This window comes from Liolophura sinensis, chromosome 6 (assembly GCF_032854445.1).
Source record: "Liolophura sinensis isolate JHLJ2023 chromosome 6, CUHK_Ljap_v2, whole genome shotgun sequence".
NCBI lineage: Eukaryota > Metazoa > Mollusca > Polyplacophora > Chitonida > Chitonidae > Liolophura > Liolophura sinensis.
Window position 1 is genome coordinate 29,502,038 of NC_088300.1, and position 24,452 is coordinate 29,526,489.

General features: G+C 37.0%; 2 protein-coding genes across 5 annotated transcripts in view; one reads left to right on the forward strand and one right to left on the reverse strand.

The window, feature by feature from the left end:
* Positions 1–636: 636 nt before the first annotated feature.
* On the reverse strand, positions 637–23,703 carry LOC135468462 (AP-4 complex subunit mu-1-like). 3 transcript variants are annotated; one of them, XM_064746737.1, is made up of 14 exons: positions 23,592–23,703; positions 14,317–14,469; positions 13,639–13,721; positions 11,818–11,924; positions 9,051–9,147; positions 8,140–8,253; positions 7,297–7,371; positions 6,449–6,520; positions 5,867–5,990; positions 5,159–5,265; positions 3,638–3,729; positions 3,213–3,311; positions 2,071–2,190; positions 637–768 (listed from the first exon to the last, which is right to left on the reverse strand). In XM_064746737.1, exons 2-14 carry the CDS (start codon positions 14,378–14,380, stop codon positions 765–767), a joined length of 1,158 nt encoding a protein of 385 aa, XP_064602807.1. In that variant the 5' UTR covers positions 14,381–14,469; positions 23,592–23,703; the 3' UTR covers positions 637–764. The 3 variants fall into 3 exon arrangements, with proteins under 3 accessions (XP_064602807.1, XP_064602806.1, XP_064602808.1); XM_064746736.1 differs by lacking the exon at positions 23,592–23,703 and adding an exon at positions 14,898–15,052; XM_064746738.1 differs by lacking the exon at positions 23,592–23,703 and adding an exon at positions 14,604–14,842.
* The window catches only part of LOC135468460 (RAC-gamma serine/threonine-protein kinase-like), a 43,442-nt gene continuing 34,122 nt past the window's right edge, over positions 15,133–24,452 (forward strand). The window contains exon 1 of one of the 2 annotated variants that reach the window (XM_064746734.1): positions 15,133–15,224. Coding sequence is in view for 1 of the 2 variants with exons in the window: in XM_064746733.1 (XP_064602803.1) it covers positions 24,363–24,390 (28 nt within the window). In the remaining variant the exon portion in view is untranslated. Of the gene's footprint in view, positions 15,225–23,942; positions 24,391–24,452 lie in introns of those variants that run through there. The other variant, XM_064746733.1, reaches the window with a different exon arrangement.

Here is a 24,452-nt window from a genome sequence, read left to right on the forward strand (position 1 = left end):
AACATCCATGAATTAACATTTTTAACAAAACACAGAAGCAAAAACTGACAAAAAAGTAGATTTTAATGATGAAGATGATCAGATTTTACATACATAGAATAAAAAGCCTGACCGAAGGATAACTGGGTTTGAGGATAATGTACATAACTCCTCTTTAGGTTAAAACTTTGACATATTCTATCCACCTTGTACATGATCCTATATCCTGTACACTAATTCAGACACAAATTTAATAGTTTTGCTAATAAGGAATCACCAAGTGAAGTGATACAGGTTACCACAAAAACAGATGATGAAAAAAGACCAGATGAGGTGATTTATAACTTTACATGTCACACTGTCCTGATACATTTACCTTGAATAATGATTAAGATTTATTTCATTTATTTGATTGGTGTTTTACACCACACTCAGCAATGATTCAGACAATGTATCAACATTCTCAATTAATAGGGATCAATCATATTATTACCAGTCAATAAAAAAGATGACAGAGGATGTAATGTTATAAGTTAGTACAATAAAAGTCAAATTGTCCTCATACCTTGCTTATAAAATGACATAAATAAATTCTCAGATTTTAACAAGAAAGGAGTCACTGACTGTGATATAGCGTACCCAGCGATATGGTACATAGCCCACTTTTCTATCGTACACTCTGAGAGAGCGTATGTGAAAACCTGAAGATGTTAGTCCAGAAATCTCAAACTCCATGGCAATTGGCCCGATCTCTTTTCTCTGTAACTTGCGTCCTGTCTGGCTGATCAGCTGTAACAATTTAAAGGAAATGTATCAAACATTTGGCGCATTTATCTCAAGGGGAAAAAAAAGCATTTAAAATGTGAGTGAGTGAGTGCTTGGGGTTTAACGTCATACTTAACAATTTTTCAGTCATATGACGACGAAGGAATCATTAGAGTGCATGTAATGTGCCTCCTTGTTGCAGGACGGATTTCCACTGCTCTTTTATCTAGTGCTGCTTCACTGAGATGCCTTACCGAAGGCAAGTAAGCCGCCCCGCCCGAGCCATTATACAGATATGGGTCAACTAGTCATTGCAAAATACCCCTCATGCTGAACCCCAAGCGGGGAAGCTGCAACTTCCTCTTTTAAAGTCTTATGTGAGACTTAACCCAGGATTGACCATGGATCTACCGCTCCCGAACTGGACGCTCCACCACAAAATGCCAGTACAGACCTTCATGCAAGGGTTAAGGGACAAATTGGGCATTATGATTTAGACGTTTGCATTTGATGTACAAAAGCCAGCAATGCAGGTTTAGCCAGATTTTGAAACCATGTCCAACATTTCTACTGTTGTCCCTGTCTCTCCCATGTTAATTTTCTCAGAACAAGGTGTCTCAGACACGAGACATCCCCTGGCTAAACCTATGATGTTCATACAAAACAGCATTATTCTGTCACCATTTTCAGTTTCCACACGTAGCTGCAACCTGCAACAAGTGGCTTGGACGGTCTCCAAATTTCTTTTACATCCTATGTGTAAGTCTGGGGGCAAATATCTTATATAATCCAGGGGTCTGAGTGAAAACACCATGGACTTGTCTTCGGGATGTTTCAGCTATTGTGAATTGACCCTTGCTTTAGACATGATAGAGATGATGTCCAAGGTTAACCCACCTCTACATTTGTAGTTATATCCTCCTTATTATTTATAAATAAGTCAAATGTCAAGATTTAAAATCAACATTTTGTTTGATGATGCTTCCAATCTGAGCTCAGTTAAGTCATTTCTACAGCATTTACTGAAGGTGTCATGTAAGGTGCCACGTTTACACATGTTTGTGAAGACCTATAGCTAAAACATTCAACATAAAAAGTTCAAATACACAAAATCATTATATTATCCAAATATAAATAATAAACAGAATATTGCATAAAGAAGATTGCATACCATAAATATTTGAGAAGTGAAGTGATAACCCAAACAACACTTGGCGTCTCGTGGGTCATCATTTCCACTTCTCATTTTGGGCAATATTGTTGGTATTCAACATTCACAGTGCAATATCTTCGATACAGTTTCAACCCTCTGCAGACAATGGTTACCCTGAATCTGGAGACATGCTCCAGGCCTCCTGTGAACCTCTTGAATCCTCCACACGAGCAGGCCCTGAGCAGACAGGAGGCTCAGCTGTCTGATCACTGCCACTGAGCTGTTGTGTGATGCTGTAACATAATTATGTATATCAGCTGTTTCTGATGAAACAAAGGAAACAACTATCTAATAAATAAATAACTAAATAAATAAAATTTTTTTCTTGAATCCTGATTTAGTTGAGCTTATTTCTGCCAATACAAAACGGTCAGGGTAATGAATGTCTTGTAAATATTTGTGTTCCATTTTATTCTGCTCAATGCAAAAAGTGTCCAAAAGGGCCTTCTCTGATCAAACGAAACAAATGGTTTCTGGCCCGACGTCTACTAGACCTTCATCTATGAAGATTCAACTACATCCTTAATCACCAGATCTCACAGGTGTCGGGTGAGGTACTATGGTTTCATGCAGAAACTGGTTTCCTCCTGTCCATAAACCTGACATTTTTCATAGGTGAAGTATTCTCCAGTACGGTGTATGAAACCAAGCATTTAATAAATAAGCAAAATGGCCATGATAATTAATTGAAAAAAACAAGAATAGTTTGAAGGAAAACCAGCCAATCTTGTTAATATCAAATAACTTGTTATTCCATCAGCATTATTATTCCGGGTAATAGAGTCTCAAACAGAGTAACTAACGCAATGTTTGTATATGAGCGGTTATAAATTGTTCACTCTATGCAAAAATAAAATCTTGAATTCTGTTAAATCGGTAGTGTCACATGAATAACTATGCCAGGCAGCAGGACAATAATGAACAGTAAACATCAGTAAGAAGCTTACTGCCATGGTCATACATGACCTTCAACTCCAGAGACACTAGGCACATGACGGTTACAAAATTACTGATCCACCTGACAATTGTTTTTCTGACGGACATGTTGTGCTACTGATGCTGTGATTATCAGTCCAGACAACAGTATATAAGGGCTAGCATAAATCACACCACGTTTACTTATATATCACAAAAAAGAAAACGATGCATTTATTTATCTGATTGTACTCAAGAATATTTCACTTATATGATGGCTGCCAGCCTTAATTGTGGAGGAAACAGGGCAGACATCCACATCCATGAATTCATGTATTACCTGGTGACATGTTTGGAGACTGGTACTTTGACAATGACATTGACAGCATGAGTATTGGAAGAGAAAGTTCCCTTTATCCGCAGCACCAGCTCAGTGTCTCTGAGAAAGAAACATTTTGACACATTTTGTCATAGTTTTGTATCCACAAAATAAACCATGTCTGTATCCTGATCACTACCTCATCGACAAATTAATACTTGATAATTAATAGCGATCTAGTTGAATTGATTTTGTTCACCATTTTGTAACTAGGAACGCCACAATAAAGCTCAATATTTTTCACCCTTCTTTCCAACTGGTCTGCTAAGTTCAGCATGGACGCCATATGTCGTTCTTGGAATATTTGCTTATGATACATTTGCGTACATTTTTATTGCGTACAGTGACAGTCTACCGCAATTGTTGCCTGCCATCCTGTACTATACCTGGACTGTTCAGCTTCTCCCACAAATACCTTCACCTGGAACGGAACCTCTGACGGCAAGTCACCGCTGACTGTGTAATTCATCAAGGAAAACTAAATGAAACAAAAACAAACAAATTTGTACAAATAATTACATGAAATGTTGCACATGTTATGGCAATTATTAAAGCAAATAGTCTCATTGAAAACAGATGAGGCATCTCACTGTTCAACTGTATATTTTTATTCGTGTGATTGTGGTTTAAATGTCCGACTTCCCTAAATGTTCCCCTGACACAATATTTACCACTATGTTAGTCTGGGAGATATGTCAACTAGTTGCAATTTAATAAAACACTGAAGTTGGACTTTCTGCCTATCAGCTGGGAGGGGCGGGGGGCTAGCCGGGTGATGTCATGCTGGTAAGACCTGCCTGTGAACATGTATTGTTCAAGTCCTGCAAGGCATACCCGAATGCATGCATTAGGCCTATGCCCACTGTGTGACCATTCTTTTAGCCAAGTCAAGCAATACCGGGTGTGACACAAGGGTAAATGCAACTATCAATGGAAGTAATCTTTATGTTTTAAAAAAGTATCACCGGCAAAAATAGATAAGGTTTGAAGCATATTGAACGGAAACAGCAATTGGTAACACTGAGAAACTTAAAATGTTGTCTGGGTCCCTGTCATGGGTTTCAAGGTATGGAATGCTATCGGGTATTATGGGTGCACAGCGGCCTGTGGTGAGGTGTGAACTGAGCTGGAGGGCTGCCCTGTAGACTCGTGACCGTTGTACAACAAAGGCTAGCCACTCCCTACAGTTCATGGAGTCACAGCCTGCTGTATCAAACAAAGAAGTGGCTAAACAGTTTCTGCATTCCGGGAGTGAAAAATCCGGATGTCTTTCCTTTTTCGTCTGTCTTTTTTGGGGGGTATATTATAAGGCTTGTCCTTTTCTTCTAGAAGGTATGGCTCATATGGCTGCGATCAAGTCCTCCGTACATCAAAGGGTTTTGATCTGTTCCATATTTTCTCAATCTGTGGCATTTTTAGGCCATGTATGTAACTTTACAGTATCCTGTTTTGTGTTATTGCAGTCGCAAGCCGCATTTGGGCATGGAATAATCTTAAAATTAGCTGTAAAAATATAACGATTGCCTCCTGTTCTCTCTGTTGTACACTTAGCGAAACCTCAGATGCCTGCAGTGAATAAGGTCACAAGGTCAACAGTGATTTGATCGTAGTGGAGCAGATTTTCTGATGTTTAATCACCAAATTCTGTCGTTTTGCATCCGTTTTCGATGCTTTTAGTGGTCGGAATCAATTCAGGGGACATCAAACCATATATCTGCAGTTTGGAAGGCGCAGCACTGAAGATCTATTTTAATCAAAGACATCAAAAGCACACAATATTTGCAGCAGTCATTGCAGGAAATTAATGAGACACAGAAAAACAGATGTACAAAGACCCAAAATTAACATCCCCCACTTATATATATGCTGATATATGCACAGAATCAGAAAATTTGATTGTTGCTAACCTCGCCAGCAGGAGGTTGTACCACCAGAATTCTTGACTCCTCGAAGTCGTCTAATTTCACAGTGGGATGAAATGTACAACAGTTCAGTTGAACGTGACTGCCATAACCTGAAAGATGAATCCTGCAAGTCAGACTGAGGGAGACGAACATATTGCAAAAAATGCGGCTAACTTTTTCCAAACTCCTGGCAAAATAGATTATTACAGGTTTCCAAATGTGAACGAAAAGGAGTTTCCTTTCTTTAGAAGCATTCTCAAGAACCATTCAGTTTAAGTACAAATTTTCACAAGAGTAGTAATGGACACTATTTTGGTACCTTATTTATCAGTTGACTTTGAACAAAATAATCCAATATGATATTTAACACTGAAAAATTAAGAAATTTTAAAGGCTTGTTGTAATATAAGGTTTTTCAAAAACTATCAACAAAATTCAAGCACTTTCCCAAGACCAATGGAAACGTAAAGATATAAGACATAAATAAGACATAAAAAGGATTATCTTTAATCGTCATGATTTCCATCTGTCTGAAAACAGTTTACACATGACATGTACAGTTGCAATATGACCTTTCTCTAAAAAACATGTCTACTTGTCTAATTTTATGTAAGGCTATATGTCACAATGGCTATGAAAATCGAAACAAATGTTTTGGACATGCCAGTAAACGGATGGGTACAGAGTTACCCAGCCTAGGAATTCTCTTACCTGATGAAGACTTATCCTGGTTTATTATTAGATCCTCATTGACTGCTATCTTAATAGAGGGATTTCCTGCCAGGAAGCTTCGCATGTTTACACTGCCATTAACCTCTGACCTCATCACAGTCCCCTAATAACACAACACCAATGATGTTAAAGGCAGTAAGATTATTTATTTATCTGACTCTTGTTCGCGTTTTTTTTTCAAATGTATCAGAGCATTCAGTTTTTTGGGTGGAGGAAACTGGAGTGCCCAATGTAAACCACCAACCTTTGGCAAGCTATTGACATACTTTCACACATGTGAAGATAAAGATATGCATACCATAGTCTTTATAACAAACGTTATACTGTGCTAATGGCCACACGCTAGCACTGTCAACTGTTTAATGTCATTAAGGTCCCCGAGTAATATCGCCAAAAGTACAAAGACATGCCATTGTTTTATTTCAAATAGCAAATAGTATGTCAGCTATAACACAGATTTCAGTGTGTACATATATTTTTTTTTTCGACTCGAGGTATGATTGTCCACGGGTAGTTTTTGTCATTTAAAGGCTTATCAGGGTCACTAGGTGAAATACATACATTTGGTCCTATAACAGTGTTCATCCTTTCAATCACATCCACGAATATCTCATTTTTGGTAGATCCAGCAACCTAGAAACAAGAAATGAGAATTTTCTAAAGGCTCCATATTGTCCAATTGCTGTGACATTGTATATCAGCAAGACTAAAGTTTTTGCCATTATGTTCTTCATCTTGTAAACATGATGAAGGATGGTCGTGAGTTTACTCCTGGTTCTGCCCGAGTTTGCTCCCACAATAATATTTCCCGCCGTTGTATAAGTGAAATCTTCTTGAGTAAAGCGTAAAACACCAATCAAATAAATTATTCTTAACTCTTATAACTGTGGTCAGGCAATACCATACAAACTCAAGCTCAATACATGCAGAACTTTTGAGAGACCATGTCAAACACTTCCCTTAACTGGCTTTCCCTGTTATCGGATACTCACACCGACACTTCAGATTTCACATGACTTGCAAGCTACATGCAAGTTAATGATGCTGCCTGACTGCAACGTTATGCTGATGACACTAGACTTCACACTCCACCCAGTTACAATGCCATTGCCCTTTCACTTTATTCTGAGCTCCTGTGTGTGGGAAGGTCTGTCAGCAACCTGTGAATGGGTGTGGGTTCACCCCGGGCTCTGTCCGGTTTCCTCCCACCATAATGCTGGCCGCCGTCGCATAAGTGAAATATTCTTGAGTACGGCGTAAAACACCAATCAAATAAAGAAATAAATATTCTGAGCTCCAGACATTAAAGTATATGTGTCTGTACACCCAATTCTGAATCTTCAAGCTTGCACCAGATTCTAGCTTCTGACCTGTCTTAATTTTGGTGAATTAATTTGATGAACACTGACCTGGTCCTGATGTTTCCTGGTGGTCACTGGCCTGTCAGCAGCACTGCTTGGTGCCACACGGCTCTCAAAACCCAACTACAACACAACCAACAATAAATGTAACTCAAACAGCTTCAACATATTCATGGGGTACCATTATAATTTCGCATCCAATGGCGACTCAGGTCCAAGCTAAATTGACCACTGATTTCGTTATTTATTTGATTGGCGTTTTACACTGTACTCAAGAATATTTCACCTATACGACAGCGGCCAAACCGACCACTGTTCTCTGGCAATGCATGCGTAATACTTTAACAGTTTGCCAACAAAACATATCATGACAATTGAACAAAAGTCTACACTGCTCAATTATGCCCGATTTTATTTTAGATGGGAATAAAAGGTTCCTTATTTCTGCACATTAAATTTGATCGATGAATGGCCAAGTCGACTGTTTCCTGCTACAAGTGTACTTTAATTGCCTGCAAAAATTGAACTTAGAGAATTCCCCAATAAACCCTTTTTAGATGGCTGCTCCCACAGATTTACAATAGAGGCCACCCTTCCACTTCCGTCAGCCATAATGGAGTACTACCGCTATACACGCCCATGTTATAATAAAACTCCAATATGGCTGATGGGCTACTTTTCTGCTTGCGTTATGCAACCCATCTATACCTAGAAGGCAGGAATTTGATTGTGTTTATCTTTCTTTGGATGTAACTCGATCATAAACATTATCAATATGATCTGCAGAGACGGTTTTAAAAATGTAATTACACCTATTACTCTCCTTTACTTCATGTCCTTATCACTATCAGGATCCAATATACCCTACAAAGGGTCAGATGGTGTACCTACCAGCCTGGCAGCCACATCCTCTGAGGGAGACCGACTAGGCCTAACCAATACGGGGTCAGACTGTATGTACGGCTTCAACTTCTCTGTGCTTGCCAACTGGACATAACCTAAATCCTGCAAGAAATGACATAGAAAAAGTTATGTACTGGTATCTGTACAAACAGATAAAACAGGATATATACTGTAGATTAGTACTGTGGAGAAGGCTACCAAAACACAAAACTTCAGCTCAGTATAGTAAGGACTTAACATGGATTCTATATACACAAAGAGGTGTAAGGATTATGAATTGGTAACTTACAGTAATTAACACACCTTTAGGTAGTCAACAACGGAACATCTTCCCCACTTAATTGTGCTGTATGAGATGTACAAAACGTCACCCCAATACATAAAGTACGGGGCAGTTACCTATACATGGTAGGTATTTATTTTTTTATTTATTTGATTGGTGTTTTACGCCGTACTCAAGAATATTTCACTTATATGACGGTTGCCAGCATTATGGTGGGAGGAAACCTGGCAGAGCCCGCAGGAAACCCAAAAACCTGGAAGGTATTGAATTTTATACATTAACACACATGCAGGGCATCAAAAATGAGAAAATCCACCTTGTGTTATTGTTCTGTATTTGTATACAAAACCTGAGCTCAATACTTGCAGTACTTTGTAAGGTACCATCCTTAACGTTTACCTTAACAATGCTTTCATTATATTATCGGATGCCAGTATAGACGCTCAGGTATGACATTAACTACAAGTACAACTGAGTTAATAAGGAGTGTAACCAAATGCATGATGTATGTTCAAACCTTATAAAAATACATCTTACTGCTATAACTCAATTTCATTTGAACAGCCTCGATAAGACGTTACTTCAAGTTCTCTGAATATCTGACTTTCAGCCTTACCAATATCTCATCAAGAAGCTCCTGTATCAGCAAGACATTAGCTTTAACAGAGTCCTCACTGATCACACCACAGAAGTCCTTACAAACATGGTACAACCTGTAGTACAGATGACATAGCAACATACACTTTACTACATGCTCTTGCCAAAATAAAACAACACGTTAGAATTCAGCAACCTTGTGTTACACTGATCAGTTTCATGTCAAACACAAGTAGTGCAACTCTATGTATTGGAAATCAGGTATACATGTAAATATCAGAAAATATTTTGGCATTAACCAGCAATCAAATAAATAATCAATCAAAAATATTTTAAAAGACATTGTAATGAAACTGATCAAATCCTAGCGGCAACAACTGTATAAATATAGATCTCTACATATTAAATTAACAGATCAAGTCCAATGCCCATATTCATTTAGCAATCTACTAACTATCAGAACCAAAGTTACATATGGTGCATTAAAAGAAAGAGATAAAGATGTATGTGTTCAAAAAATAAAAGGTGCATACATACTGTTACCTAATTAGGTGTAACTTGACAATCACGAGAGATAACCATTTTTTACAATACAATTAGGTATGCACTACTAAAAATCTGAACTGCCACCTGAACAGTTGCAAAAGAAACACAACAGCAGTAAAATGTCAACTCTTCTTCTTTAAAATGAACACAAAGTCAGCCACTAAAGCTGAATTAATTGATAAAGTAGTATTCCAGAATAGTTCTGAAAATATTTTGAAAAATTCTACATTATTTATCAACAAAATAAATATCAAATGATCGTCAGTACCTAGCCAATGATTTGGTGAAGCCATTTTGCCATATTATAGCTATATAGAGTGACGTCACAAAACTTACAAACTCCCCCCTACCATTGGTATTAAACAATATGCCAATGAGAAAATACAAACAGAAATGCCTGATAACCAACCAAAGAGTATTAGTTCTGTCCTGTTTCTTTTAGCCTGGCGCTCAGTCAAGGTAATTTTCATTGGCACAACAGTCGTCTTTTAGCAGTCCTGCTTGTTTTCGTCTTCGACCTGCATTAGGCCTTGCTGACTGTACTGACAATTTACCGAACACAGCAGTGCTTCCTTATTTATAAGAGACTCTTTCATGCAGATTTCAGGAAGATATTTTCGTAATAAATCTGACTTTCCTAAGCAATGACTCTTCCGAGGCTGTTTTCTTGCCTGCTCACCATGGCAAGTTACTGCAGTCTCCTGCCCAACATGTATGTACTGTTATATGTACAGCTGTTCTCATTTCCCTGCTCATAAATGTATGGCCCAAAATGCATCAGTTTAACACTTAAACTAACTGCAAAATCTAATTTATTGTACTGATATCTGTCTATCCACTATAAGAAACCACATTGATTATCGATAACCCATAGGTATTTTAATGTGACAGCCAATTATCACATGAAGCTTTCAGCGCTAGCGAATGGCAACGTTCATAAGGGCTTCCACAACATGGCTACTTGGAGTGAATTGTCGACAAGTGCCATATCCCCAATGCTGAACTTTTTCTCTGATAACTGTGTCCTATATCCTTTATTCTATGTATACATAGTGGCAGACTTTATGTTCACTTCAATCTACTGTGTACTGTAATTCTTTAACCTTTTCGCATGTTTGCAAGATGTTTATTCAAGCTTAAAACGTTTGCTGTGACGTCACTCTACTGTTTGCGCAACTGATTATTTTTCAAGAATCCACACTTGCAAGTTTGTGGTTTGAGTGGTGACGGGTGACTAATTGTACCACCTGAGTTCGCCTTTGATTAGTGTACAGTAGAGCGGAATTCGAAACCACAAACACAAGACTTTAAAACATTCCAATATCACACTGAGCTATCCTGGAAGACCATACAACCTTCTCCTTTTAAACTGTTTTATACATTTCTTGTGACATCAATCCTTTGTCTGACATAAGAATGTTATATACGAAGGGTCTATTCATTTCTTATCAATGTGGAATTCATTTTTTTCTGACAGTTTCGCTCTTCACGTTCATTTCAAAGACAGAAAATGTTGCCAATGTGAGAAAAGGCAGAGTCGCATCATCAATTCTCTTAGGCATAATTATAAACAGCAAAACACTTAGGTGAACTGATGGGTCTAATTTGTGGCATTCTGATTACTAACATTTTACATATCTCGAGGCCTTGAAATGTCAATGTGACAGAAATTGTATAATCTAGACTTCACCAGTGTGCACATCAATCAATTCAGATATACTTTCCCGCATAACTAATCATAGACCGAGTCAACGTCCATCTTACACACCCAGTGTATGCTCATGTAGTAACCTACATAGAGTACAATGTTCCCATTTGCTAAAATCTCTAACGCTAAGACTTCATGTAACACCGTCACGAAAGATCAACCATGTTACATATTATTTTCAACTGTGCAAATATTGCGGCACAGCCGGCAAGAAAAAACATTCACTGACCCTAATTCTTTTTCAAGAATCAACTGTTGCACTTCGTTTCTCCACTACATATTCTGAAGGCATTGTTCTGAGTGTAGACTGACAAAATGACACTTTTTGTGAGACCTTGAAATTGGCCAATCCAACCACAACCAATGAAGTTTTGTCTCCAAAATCAACTTAAAAATCTGTATAAATTGCACTGAAAGTTACTTTTCGTATGAAAAAGGGTTGAGGAAATAAGGTATACTAGACTAACGATACTTGAAACGAAGAAAAATAACACATTTCAGAAGCTTTCACAGTAGTTCAAGTGAAACAAACCTGCAGAGCAGTTCTATGACCAAGACTGCCGAGATGTTCTGAAGTGAAGAAGCCACAAAGTAAAGGCCTCCTCTTTTGATGTAGTAATATGTCACATCGGACTCCACCTGAAATGCATTTCAATATTTGTTAAATGAATCATTTTAAAATTATATGTAATTACGCTAATTTTAATATTAAAACACCATACATATACTTGCACATCATTTCTGCTGTCATCAATTTTACTCAACTTAAATGCATGCTGCTGAATGAAATGTGCAGCTGTATATGTATAGAACAAAGGACAAAACAGTACGTTACATGTACACATAGCAGGGATTCATACAGGTCGATTTTAGACCCCGGTATTCAGTGATAAAAAATCAATTCTGTGTTTTTCTGGTACAAATACTCAAATTTTTGGACAAAAATTGAATTGCATTTGAATCATACATGCGTAGTGTTTAACTTCAACCGTCAATGGCTGGACCCATGACAAGCGGAGTCAGCCTTGTTTAACAAGTAGTCAGGCGTGATTTTCAAAACCAAGATGGCAAAAAAGACGGCCTAACTGTGCCAACACAGACTGAGTAAATGGTAAAAGTTAAAGGTTAGTCAGGTGTAAGGACAATTTTTCTGTGGTCAAAAGTGTGTCAGGGATCTCGTTTTCGTATATGTTGTTTATTTTTGAAGACGTAAGCAGGGTTTGTAACAGTTTCATTATGTATCTCTAGTCTGAGCAGAATAGGCATCATCCCATATTCTGCACATCTTTACTTTTGATATAATGTGTGTTAGTTCCTTTTTTCCTTTAATACAACAACCAACAACTGAACATGCATCACCATGGTTTATATCTGTTTTGTTATACAATGTGTATCTCTGATCAGGATAATATGCTTTTTAAGGCATATGTCTGTACCAACAATAATATCATCACCAGAAATGAACCTCAACTGAAATTAAACTTTACATATACATTTCATACATACTTTCACATTCACAAAATTACCGGTCGCTAAAGTGGAATTAAACTCAAAACAGATTAAAGTCAGTATTTAAAATACAAGTAAACTAAATCTGACCAGGAAAACAAAAGAATTTTGAGTTTCTAGTCGCAAAGATTTGGACTTCTATGAATCCCTGCATACATGTAGCTTCACAAATTACGGGTACCACTTATCCCAGAAATATATCTACACCTTCATTCTGTATTTAACCTAGAAGTTTGTCCATGACTGAAACTAAGTTGCCTCATTCTGAAAGTTTTGCTGATCTCGTGTTTCTAGGTTTGTCTGGAGGATAGGATGATATCCTACTAGAAAGATGTAAGTTTAAGCACCAAAAGTAATATTCATAACCTTTTTCACTTCTAAATATGCTCTTCTTTGAGTGAATATTTAGGGCTTTTAGGGCAGTATATCTTATGAGATTTTTAGGGAAAAACTACATTATGAGCATGTATCTACAACACAATCTATCCAGGCCTAATCTTTTATAATTTACCTGTTCACAAAATTGTGAAATATAAGCTTGGTATAAAGAAAATGAGGGCCTCCATGGCTCAGTTGGTTAGCGCACTAGCGCAGAGTAATGACCAAGGAGCCTCTCACCAATGCGGTCGCTGTGAGTTCAAGTCCAGCTCATGTTGGCTTCCTCTCCGGCCGTAATTAGGAAGGTCTGACAGCAACCTGCGGATGGCCGTGAGTTTCCCCTGGTCTGTGCCCGGTTTCCTCTGACCATAGTGCCGGCTACTGTCTTATAAGTGAAATATTCTTGAGTACGGTGTAAACTGCTAATCAAATAAATACAAAGTATAACTGATGAAAATTAACTCACAAAGTGTGGTGGCAACTGTCCTCGTTTCACTTCTTTCAGCCGTTTGGCAAAAACAGATCTGGTATCTGCGTTGACATACCTATCTGGAGTGGAGAGTTGAGGTATGTAATTTATTTATTTAATTGATTGTTGTTTAATGCCATACTTTTACTAATAATGATGGCGTGGTTGGTCATCTTTAAGGGCAGAACAAAGCTCAGTGCCTGGGTCCAGTAAACATCTGACAAATTACTGAGAAACACACAGATCTATGTACACCAAATGTACATTAGATGAACACATACATGTGGTCTTCAATGAGCATGAGACTGTGTAAATGGTCGACTACTTATCTACAAATTTCCTTTCAAATTCCAGCTTTGAACCCACATCTTGTGTGAAACCAGCACTTAAAAGGTAAGCACCTTAACCACTCTTTTATGACCCTCTCCTCAAGGCTGAACTGTCCACAATTTTAATATGACAAATTAACCAGTGATCTGGATTCAATACTGAATGCATCATGCCAAAAACACTATAAAAATTGTGACACTGGTATTAATGGTTATTTTCTTCACTGATTGAGGTTTAACACTGTGCTGGCAGTAAACTAAAAATGATCCATGCCTACATGTGCCAATTACTAGTAAGGGTTATGTTAACATAATGCATTAACTGAAACTCTTCATAGAGGGATACAGGTTTTGAAGACCAGAACTTCAGCCCTGTGTGAGAAAATGTATATCTCTGACAACGACAGCATTTCAGATGGAAGTCATCACGCGTGTGGATGGTATCTTCAGTGCATTCACTCCCGGATTTGCAGCATTGCCTTGAATAGCTCAACGAAATCTGTGAAAATAACGAAACGTTTTGAATACCACATGTACATATATAACATTACATTTTCATTTATTATTTCAAAAACGGACATAGTGTATTAGTGAGAGTGTATACCACAAAAATTAATAATCTGTACCACTGACCAGAGGCAGAATATCTCTTCACGGTATGTTGTTTGCGACTACTTCGTAGAACGGACACATGGTGGCAGAAAACCGGGTAGAGAAATGCTGTTAGAATCTGGTTGGCCTTACTCGTCAAGCAAAAGTTTAGGCCAAAGTAATAATGCTTCTTACATGTATATACGTAAATAATGATTTGAAGGTTTTCATCAAGCGCGTAAGCGATATTCAGTATGGTGTGTCTTTCAATGGCCGTAGTATATCTACTACTGCTGCTACTCAGCCGAATGCCGCACTGAAAGAAATATGACGTACATAGTAGATCGCAGATCACAAATTCACGACTATTCCATTCATAATTGTAGCACTGGCGAAACACATGCTTGTGCATAGATGTAATTGCATCTGATCTCTGGGTAGGATGTTCCCAATGCATTCAAAACACTGAAATTTCCGCAAATAAAGAAGGCAGTGACGCAGCTCAAGCAGACAGCTTGTGTCCCTATATCTCGTCTCTGTCGAGATTTAACGAGAAGAACTTGCCAATGACGTCACTCTGAATGAAATCTTGGACGTGTGGTGGAAGAATTTCGATTTTTTCCAAAAACTCTCTTCCGGAACGTTAAAAGACAACTAGTAAAGGTAAATACTTGATATATTAATCCTTTGATCCTCTCAAGCGATATATGTATGACAACTAATTACCAAGCACCGTGAAGAAAACGGCTATTTTTCGGCAGAGGATGTGTCCTCAAATCACCCCCAGGCTTTTCAACAACAACGTTGTACTGTCGTGCATACAACATGTTGAATCACTGAATTTAACAGTTTAGGTGTTACTTTTCGTTTACTGAGGGGATTAAAGTATACCAGATCTGACGAGGCATTTTTCCCTTAGGCGTAATTCAACGGAATTTTTACGGTGAGGTTCCGGGAATAAACAAAAAATGACTTGCTGGATGGCAGATGAGTGAGTTGTGGGGATTTGTTTAGCCTATTCAGTAAAATATTTTGATTTGACTGTATTTCTGTTTGTAATTCTGGATTTGTCACACACATCATTTATAGATACCAGAAATACAATTTGTTCTTAAAAAGAAATTGGCAACTCATTTGTCATTGGATTTATGCATAGGATAAGGGAGATTCTTAAGCTGTATTTATATGCCGTATAATCAACCAATGTCCATGTAGATGGATTCAATTAATTCACCGTACTGTTCATAGCTTTGAGCATCCAGTTTCCTCACAAGGATCAGAGAGTGACGAATAATATGGAGCTGAATGGAGGAAATGTGGCCAGAGACTTTGGTCTAAAGCTGGCTTATATATACTGTTACGCAGGGACTGCTGTCCACCCTTAACCTGAGAGCTATGTTTAACCGATTCCAGTATAATGCTTACAAAGAGCTATCCCCTCATTCAGTTCAGATGCATGCAAGTTTGATTTGTCATGAATACACGTAAAGCACGGCAGGTCTGAAAGCTAAAATAATTATTCACATGATGCCCCAATCGCTACTTGCCTGTATGTCGCCATTCTTGTGTAAATCAATCTTAACCAAAGTTGAAAATAGGCGCATATTTAGCAGGCTGCCACGCACTGCCTTGTTTTTAAAATCTGGGTAAACAAGGCGCGCATGACCAGCAGCAACTCCTCGGCTGTGTCCTACGCCTAGCCCCATATAAAAAGGTCACAGCGGAGATACTGGGCTAGGTGAAATGCTGAAGTTTGCTGATTTCTTAAGTAAAAAAATACAGGGCAATGAAACTATGATATTTAAAAGTTAGGCATATTCTGATTACTTATCGAGAAAGAATTTCTTATTGAAAAGCCATAGTTTTCATTTCTGAAAAGTCATTTCATTGAACCACACATGAACTGCCATTGGCTGAATAGAGACACATCATACTTAGCCTATTTCTTCTAATTTTTGAGACACCTGATCTGCTCATTTTAGCCAATATAAATGTAATTGTAGCTGGAATACTGAGTTTCTTTTTTCCTGCATGATTGGAACAACATACTCATATCTTTACTTTTCCAAAAGGCTGGTGAAGGTATGTTATATTCTACTTTCAACACTACAAATACATCCCAAAAATTAGAAGAATTAAAGTATGAGTTAAGTATGTGGAGAAAGTTTAGTTTTCGAACATATTACATGGATTATATTCAGTTGAAATCTACATAATCTGTCATAACGATACATGTACTTCCTTTAGGGGCCTACAGGATACCTGAAACACTTAGTTTGTGGTCTAACATATGAAAGTACAAAAAAGCTTCTCAGCTTTTTTTCTTGGAATAAAAATGGTTTTAACTACAATTATTCTAAGGCCCCAGCCGTCAGTCCACAAATTATGTAGTCATTGGTGATAGCTGTCAAACCAACTTCAGGGAGAACCTGAAGGTGCCGTAATTTCCAGATATTCCTAGCAATGACGTAAAATATGAATAAAATATAGGGGGTTATTAAAAAATATAAAACATTCCTCAGAAATGAAATTTCTGTAAAATTGTTGGCCATATCTTACTTCATTTCTTTAAAACCATACTCTTCTTTATATTCTGATGGCAGCTTTTCATGTACATTTTAATTGTAAAATTCATGTTGCTGTTTTAGTGACTGTGATTTTCTGATTTATGAGGTACCCAGAATGTTTGATGATGTCAAGTACCCAGTCATAAAAGCATAGTCATGTTGTTTAAGATTACCAGGATCTTCAGAACGAAAATAACACAATTGCCCAAGTTAAGTTGAGTGTCATATTAACATCATGAGACAGGATTGCCTCCCTTTACACAGCCTGTCGAGACCAAAACTACTCACAAAGTTGTACAATGGACATTATTATGAGCTAAACTTGGAAGAAATATTGAGTCACTTGCCTGAAATATACTGATTAGGAAATGAGGAAGGTTGTCTAATACAAATTGTACACAAGGAATAATAGTTACATCCTGGTTGAGGCATGATGCATGCGTTGGTGAGTTGACACATGATATACAGTATATGACATCTCATTTTTCAATTTTTGTGTAACAATTTCTAGGAAATACAACTTGTGTTGTGCTAATTCACATTAATCATATCATCTTCTAATCATAGTGCTTATTCAGGCTGTCATTGCATAGGCTTTATGCATAAATATACAGTGTAGCTGCAAATCATAAGTTCTGATATATCAGACCGATACACATGGCATTGCATTGAAGCTCTGCATAAACTTTTAAATTATAAAATATACTGTAAATTTTTGTGCTCGTGCCCAAAATTACAAATCCTCCTTTGGTTAAATTCTAGAATTTCACTTTGGATCAGGGAAATTAACTCGAAGTAACTCATAGAAGAACTATTATTACTGGCTTTTTTAACCATATTACAGAGTTTTCTATAAGTAATTGACTGAGAATGACAGTTGACTTTTGTGTATAGCTTAAGCTTCTCTACAGGTAAGATAGGCTTTAACCATCGTCCATGCCGAAAAGTTTGTCAAATACATGTAATTGACAGTGAATTATTTTCCCCTAACATTCAGTCAGATTTTCTTCAGTCATAAAAACATAAATAAGCTTCATATACAGTAGTCTTGCAGTTCAGCACATCACTAAGTATTAAAATGACCTATGTCAAAAGATGGCATCTCAAACATTTGACCCAAGCCAGTGACGCTTGATTCCTTGTTTCCTGTCAGAATAATTCGGAAAATTGGTAGAACAATTTTCATTTTTATTACCGATAATTTGGCTTATCTCATAATCTTCCCTCTTGAGACAATTTCTAGTGAAAAGAGAAGTAATGAGGTCTGATGCACGGGATAAATTGGTGTGTGGGTGGTGATAAGAAACTAGGAATCTAGTGTTATTAGCAGTACTGACATCCTTGTCGTAGCCAAAAATGAAAGATTAGGCTACATGTATTATACATAAGCCAAGACTCCCATGACATTATACATAAATATATTTGACATTTTTCAAGATACTCTTCCTTACTACAGCTATGTGGTTAGCAATAAACAATTCACTGAATGTAATTTATTGTGCTATATTCAAACTCTGTATAGTGGATCACTATAAATTTACGCAAGAAAAATTTGCAGTATCATTGCAATTTTGCACGTCATGTTTGTTGTCACATGTCAATACAGGGGAGACTACCCTGTGTTTAATTTGTCAGGGTAAATTAGATCTAACATATTTCTTTCCTTATACAATAGCATTCACATGCATCACTGTACAACATGTATAATATTGCAACAACAGCTTTGAAATTTTGATACCCAGAATGTATCCTTTGAAATAAGACCACATATATGACATTTTTTTCATTCTAAAGTAATCATTTAGTGTACTTCTATTACAGATATTTGGAAAAGCAAATGCATTTAGTATTTGTGGATTTGCTATCTTGAGGTGTATACATAAATGATTTGGGTCTGTAAACACTATTTAGAAAAGAAGTGAGCTGTAAGGGAATGTAATATTTTTGGTATTATTTAAAAGAAATAATTTCATAGTACTCTTTCATAAAGATACACCTTGATAACAGGAGATATTAAGCATGTCTGAAATCCATTTGATTTATAATCTAGAGTAAGAGACTGTAACACATTGTACATGTAATTCACCTTCTCTTTGGAAAATGTGTACCTTGTTAGTGTACATGTAAGTAATTGATCTTGTATAATAACAAAGAGTAGAATCTGGGTATTCAATGCTTGCTTTGTCCTACACGTTGGTTAAATTATATGGATTGGCTAGTAATGTCTCCATATTTGTGTTCATTTCATAATACAGGGATCTTTTTCAGCTGAATAAATATGCATTGTTTGGTATATTAACTACGCATACTGTTGTGGGATAATAATTTGAGAATATCCCATGTGTATGTAATGAGATGTCAGTTACCCAACATGTCCTTAAGGTGATGTTCAGGTGCAATACATATACTCAATATTGATGATGATGAATGAATGGCATGGAAACGTTACCTAATGACTCTAGACAGCCACACCTTAGTTATCTCAAGATGTCTCTTGTCTGCATAACCTCTAGATGACCTCTGTCCAGATGATTAATTCTCCCGCTGTTCAAGTTTTACCTCATCTCTAATCCATGCATGAATGAATAGAACATGTGGTCTGTATTTGACAGGGAAGCAGGGAACTTGTATTTGTGTGACTGAGGGATACATAGCACACATCTCCACAGTGTAGAATGCTTGCTGCTGTATTTGGTCTTACTGATTTGGTACATTTTTAGAGGAAAATAAAGGTCAAAAATTATTACTACTGGTTTTGAAATTTGTAGAGAGCCTAAAACATGACTAAAACATGTCTGATTTTCCTGTACAAATCATCCTACTTTCTAAACAAACCTTAAAACACCCTTCTGATATTGAGTAATTTGATCACGTAGGAAATTTTAGGCCAAATACAAATCCTAAGGGAATCTGTGACATTTTGGCAGTTCACATGACCTTTCAACACAAACTAGAAATACAGCATTTCAGCAGATAGTGATATGATCAGTGACAGGGCACTAGTACTTATGAGTACATGTACATGTATTATAAAAAAAAGTTGACAGCAAACTCTGGGTGGTCATAGGTTTCCCCCGGGCCCTGCCCAGTTTCCTCCCACCATGATGTTGGCTGCAGTCATATAAGTGAAATATTCTTGATTACCCCGCGTAAAACACCAATCAAATAAATAAATAAAAATTAAATCTAATTGCATTCACATACTTGAGACATGTACATTACTTATATGTATTTTGATGTAAATATGATATACAAGTAATATGTAAAGTTGTTAAAATAATTTGAAAAAAAGCGATCAGCGTAGATCTACATGTGACTCTGCTGAAGTGTGTTTTCTATACACATGTACAGGTGGCTTAGTCGCCATACCAGGTCTCATGATATATATTGTATTACCACTCATATTGCATCAATGTGAGGAAATGCTACAGAAAATAATTTGATGTGGTCATCATGATGATCCCTTGTGTTTGGTTTATACATTTGTGCAAACCACGTTCACATATATCTACATTATTCCGAAAAGGACAACTTATGTTGAGAGCAATGTATGCATGCCAATAAGGCAATTAAATGATGTAGGAAGGGACTGTTGAATAAGCCACAAATGAAATTAGTTACAGAAATGAAGATATTTCAATTGCATTTCCTTTTGACCACTCATGTAACAGAATTATGTATGGTGATGCAAAGTTCACTAAAACTAAATGATGTTTATCTTGGTGCTTTCCGAGGCCCTGACAGTTATCAACTACTATTCATGCATGCTTACCCCATGTCCATGGTGGCATGAAATTGCATGGCAATGTAGCCAGCTACATGTACAAAGCTGCCCTGCCCATATGCGACCATTTATTAATTGAAAAGTGAAAATTATGGGCGGAAATGACTAGCAGATTTCTTAACAGGGAACCAGGTGAAAAGGTCACAGAAGTTATGTAAGATTTCTGTTAGGCAATTACCTGAATACCTGATCGTTAAGCTGGGGGGTTGGCTATGAATAATCAGTATTATAATGGGGTTTCTGGGCTGTTGTCCAGCCCTTGTACACCTTGTCAGCAAGGGCTGGAGAAAGCTGACCATTGTGTATGGCTTGGTGTGAGGTGTCGGTTTAACATCGTCCTCTCTTGTTCCACACTGACTGATACAGTCTTCAGTGTTCTTGCAACATTATTGCTTGAGTCTACAATGGATCGTGAGTAGTTCGAATTCAGTTTGTTTTCTGAGCATCTTCTGGTACCATGCTTTATTTGTTCTAAGAAAATTCTGTATGTATTCGTATATCATTGTGTACCAGCAAATGGTGCATTATTACAAAAAGCTCCAATAGACATTGTATCTAGCTTGATTCAAATCTAGATAATTCCTGTCAATCTTTTGTCGCTTTTCTTTCCATTATCCTATTAAAACATTTGGGCTCCCAAACTAATCAAGCTGTATTAAATTTAGAGAGTTACCCTTATTTTTTAAATTTTTGGGACAGATATAAATAGTGTTAAAAGTAGAATATTACGTTTCTTTACCAGTCTTAGGGAAAAGTAAGGATATGAGTATGGTGTTCATTAGATGGTCTAGCCATGTGAGAAAAAAAGAAACTCAATATTCCTGCTAGAATTATATATATGTTGGCTAAAATGAGCAGACCAATTGTCCTAAAAATTAGAAGAAATAGGTGACTGAACAAAAATATGATGGTTAACCACTGAAAAATTTAGTTTCTTTCATTCACAGGAAGCATTATTTGAGTTGCCTTTTTCTGAAATTTCTTAATGCATGGTCACAATGTCACTTTTTAAAGTTTTGGAATAAAATATATAAACAAAGTTTATTTTTACATTATGTAGACACTCAGGGTCAGACCTGTAGGAAATTATGTGACCAAATCATACATTGTTTCTTTCAACTCCAGAATGGCCATTTTAAACAAGAATTTGAAACACAGCCTGAGAATACTTGGATACTCAGTTTGCCAGAACCTTGCATACACAATTCATTCATTGATATGGAGTGTAGCTGATACAAGTGCCTACTCGCCTACTATACATACATGTTGTTGAAACTTGTGATTCAGTGTGTAGGTGTGTTTATCCCTATATGCCAGGTTGCATTTTTGGCAAACAAATATCTAGGTGTGGCTAGTTAGGGGGATATATATCAGTTCAGTATGAGTGAGGGAGTGGATCTTGTTATCCTGATCAGTGAGGCTCAAGATTTGGCAATTTTTGGAATCGATTCCTGGTGAATATGGTTAGAAATCCGGGATATTGTTCGTGTGCTGCTATTAAGGAACATTATGAGATTCTTGACTCTCCCAACATGCCAATTGTTGCCACAGAAACTGTAATCTGTTAATCTCTGATATTTCTCTGGTAAATTATGTGAACATGTGAATTAAATGAGGCAATTTATAAACTCCTTAAGTCTAGCTTGTCAAAGAACATGTGTTTATTGTAGTTGGACAGTTTTCCAGAAGTTAAAAGCTTTATCTGTTTTTATTTTTTCTCTTGTGTACAACAGTAATCAATAAATGGATATCTCTTTTTTTTGTGCAGTTATTTTTAAAAAAATTTCTATTATTATCGTCATTATTTTTGAATAATTTTATGCTAGCAAAATTAGAATTATAAATAGGAAAATAAAGTTTCAAGATTTTGTCACATGGCATATTTGACAGCATTTTAACATGCTACACTTGGCATATCATACATGTACAGTACATGCATGTACATGTAAGTACTATGCTCTAGCTTGTTGCTGTAGGTTGATTGTTGATATGACCTGCATGAGTTAATGGTTAAAGGATTCATTTGTACAAGTGCTTGTTCATGTGTTCATATACATTGATATATAACTGCGAGTTTTTATACTGTATATTCCTATGGCAGCAACCTGCACATGGTCGTGGGTTTCCCCTGGGCTCTGCCCAGTTTCTTTCCACCATAATGCTGGCTGCTGTAGTATAAGTGAAATATTCTTGTGTACGGCGTAAAACACCAATCAGATAAATAAATGAATAAATACTGTATATTCCTGTATTCATATGGAGTCAGAAAAAGTGCATTTACATGTGTATACATGCATCATGTACAATCTGAATGTCAATTGATGTTTCCTAGGATTCCTGTGGAGAATGATGCACTTTTATACTACGTATAATTAACTTCAACACACACTGAAAAGATCATTAACCTTATTTTCATGCAGTTTAGTGTTGGTTTGACATGGCGTTAAATTCAAATTGATTTTTACGCAGTTTTTAATTTTGATTTCTTATATTTTTAGGTATTACATCATTTTTATTTTTGTAACCTGAGATAACAAAGTATATATGTACATGTACATTAATTTTGAATGACTAGTGAGGATTATGTTGAGTGGTAACTGGACAATAATTCATTGTAGAGATCTTCTTACAGCCATACATGTAGATATGTTAATAGATGTGACATGTGGCAGTACTTACATGCAAACTCTGTGTCATCCTGGGCTAAGAAAGACATGTGGTCCCCTCCCCCCTGGCTATCCCTGTCTGTACTGCAGGCCCTTTCAGCATGGCCAGGCATACCCAGTCCCCTACACAGGGGTTACTGAGGCCACTCAACCAGTTAGGTAATCCACGCAGGTCACATGACCTGCACAGACTAGTAAACAGTCTCAGATTGTTTACAAGCCAAGATAGGGTCAAAAGGTCAAAGGAGAGAAGGATCATGGGAGATATAAATGTTGTTGTTTTGTATCCAGTGAATGATGTGTTGAGGATGATAATAATACACTGGTGTCCAATGAACATCTTTGTCATTGTTATGTAGGTAGTAAGGAGAGTGGTTTGTTTTTATCCCTGCACCCTCGCCTACTGTTTGTGGGATATTTGTGGTGCGGTAACCATTCATTTGTTGCTACTGGCCTGGGTTAGAGCTGTGGTTCAAGTGACAGCTGATCCATGCAGGCTGACCAGCCCTGTGATATAGTGTGGGCATTCAGCACTAGGCAGCTGGCCAGTAGCTCCCAGGCATTTCACCAGGCATAAGATAAACCCAGGGACTAAAGCACATGGGACTAAAGCCGGTTAGAACAACAACTGATTATAGGCTCTTGGGGGATGTACCGTATTTTTTGAAGAGGAAAACATGTTTTTAAAGTGGTAGAAACCAAGTGTGATTTGGTAGATGGTATTGTCTACCCTGTGCATAACTTGAAACATTCCTTCTGATTTGCCACATCATATCCTGTCAAGATGATGATGGAGATTGATGAACCAAATGGTGGGTACCATTTCATGTTTAATTACATGTATGTATATTTGTGGTATGCTCGTGAAGATTTG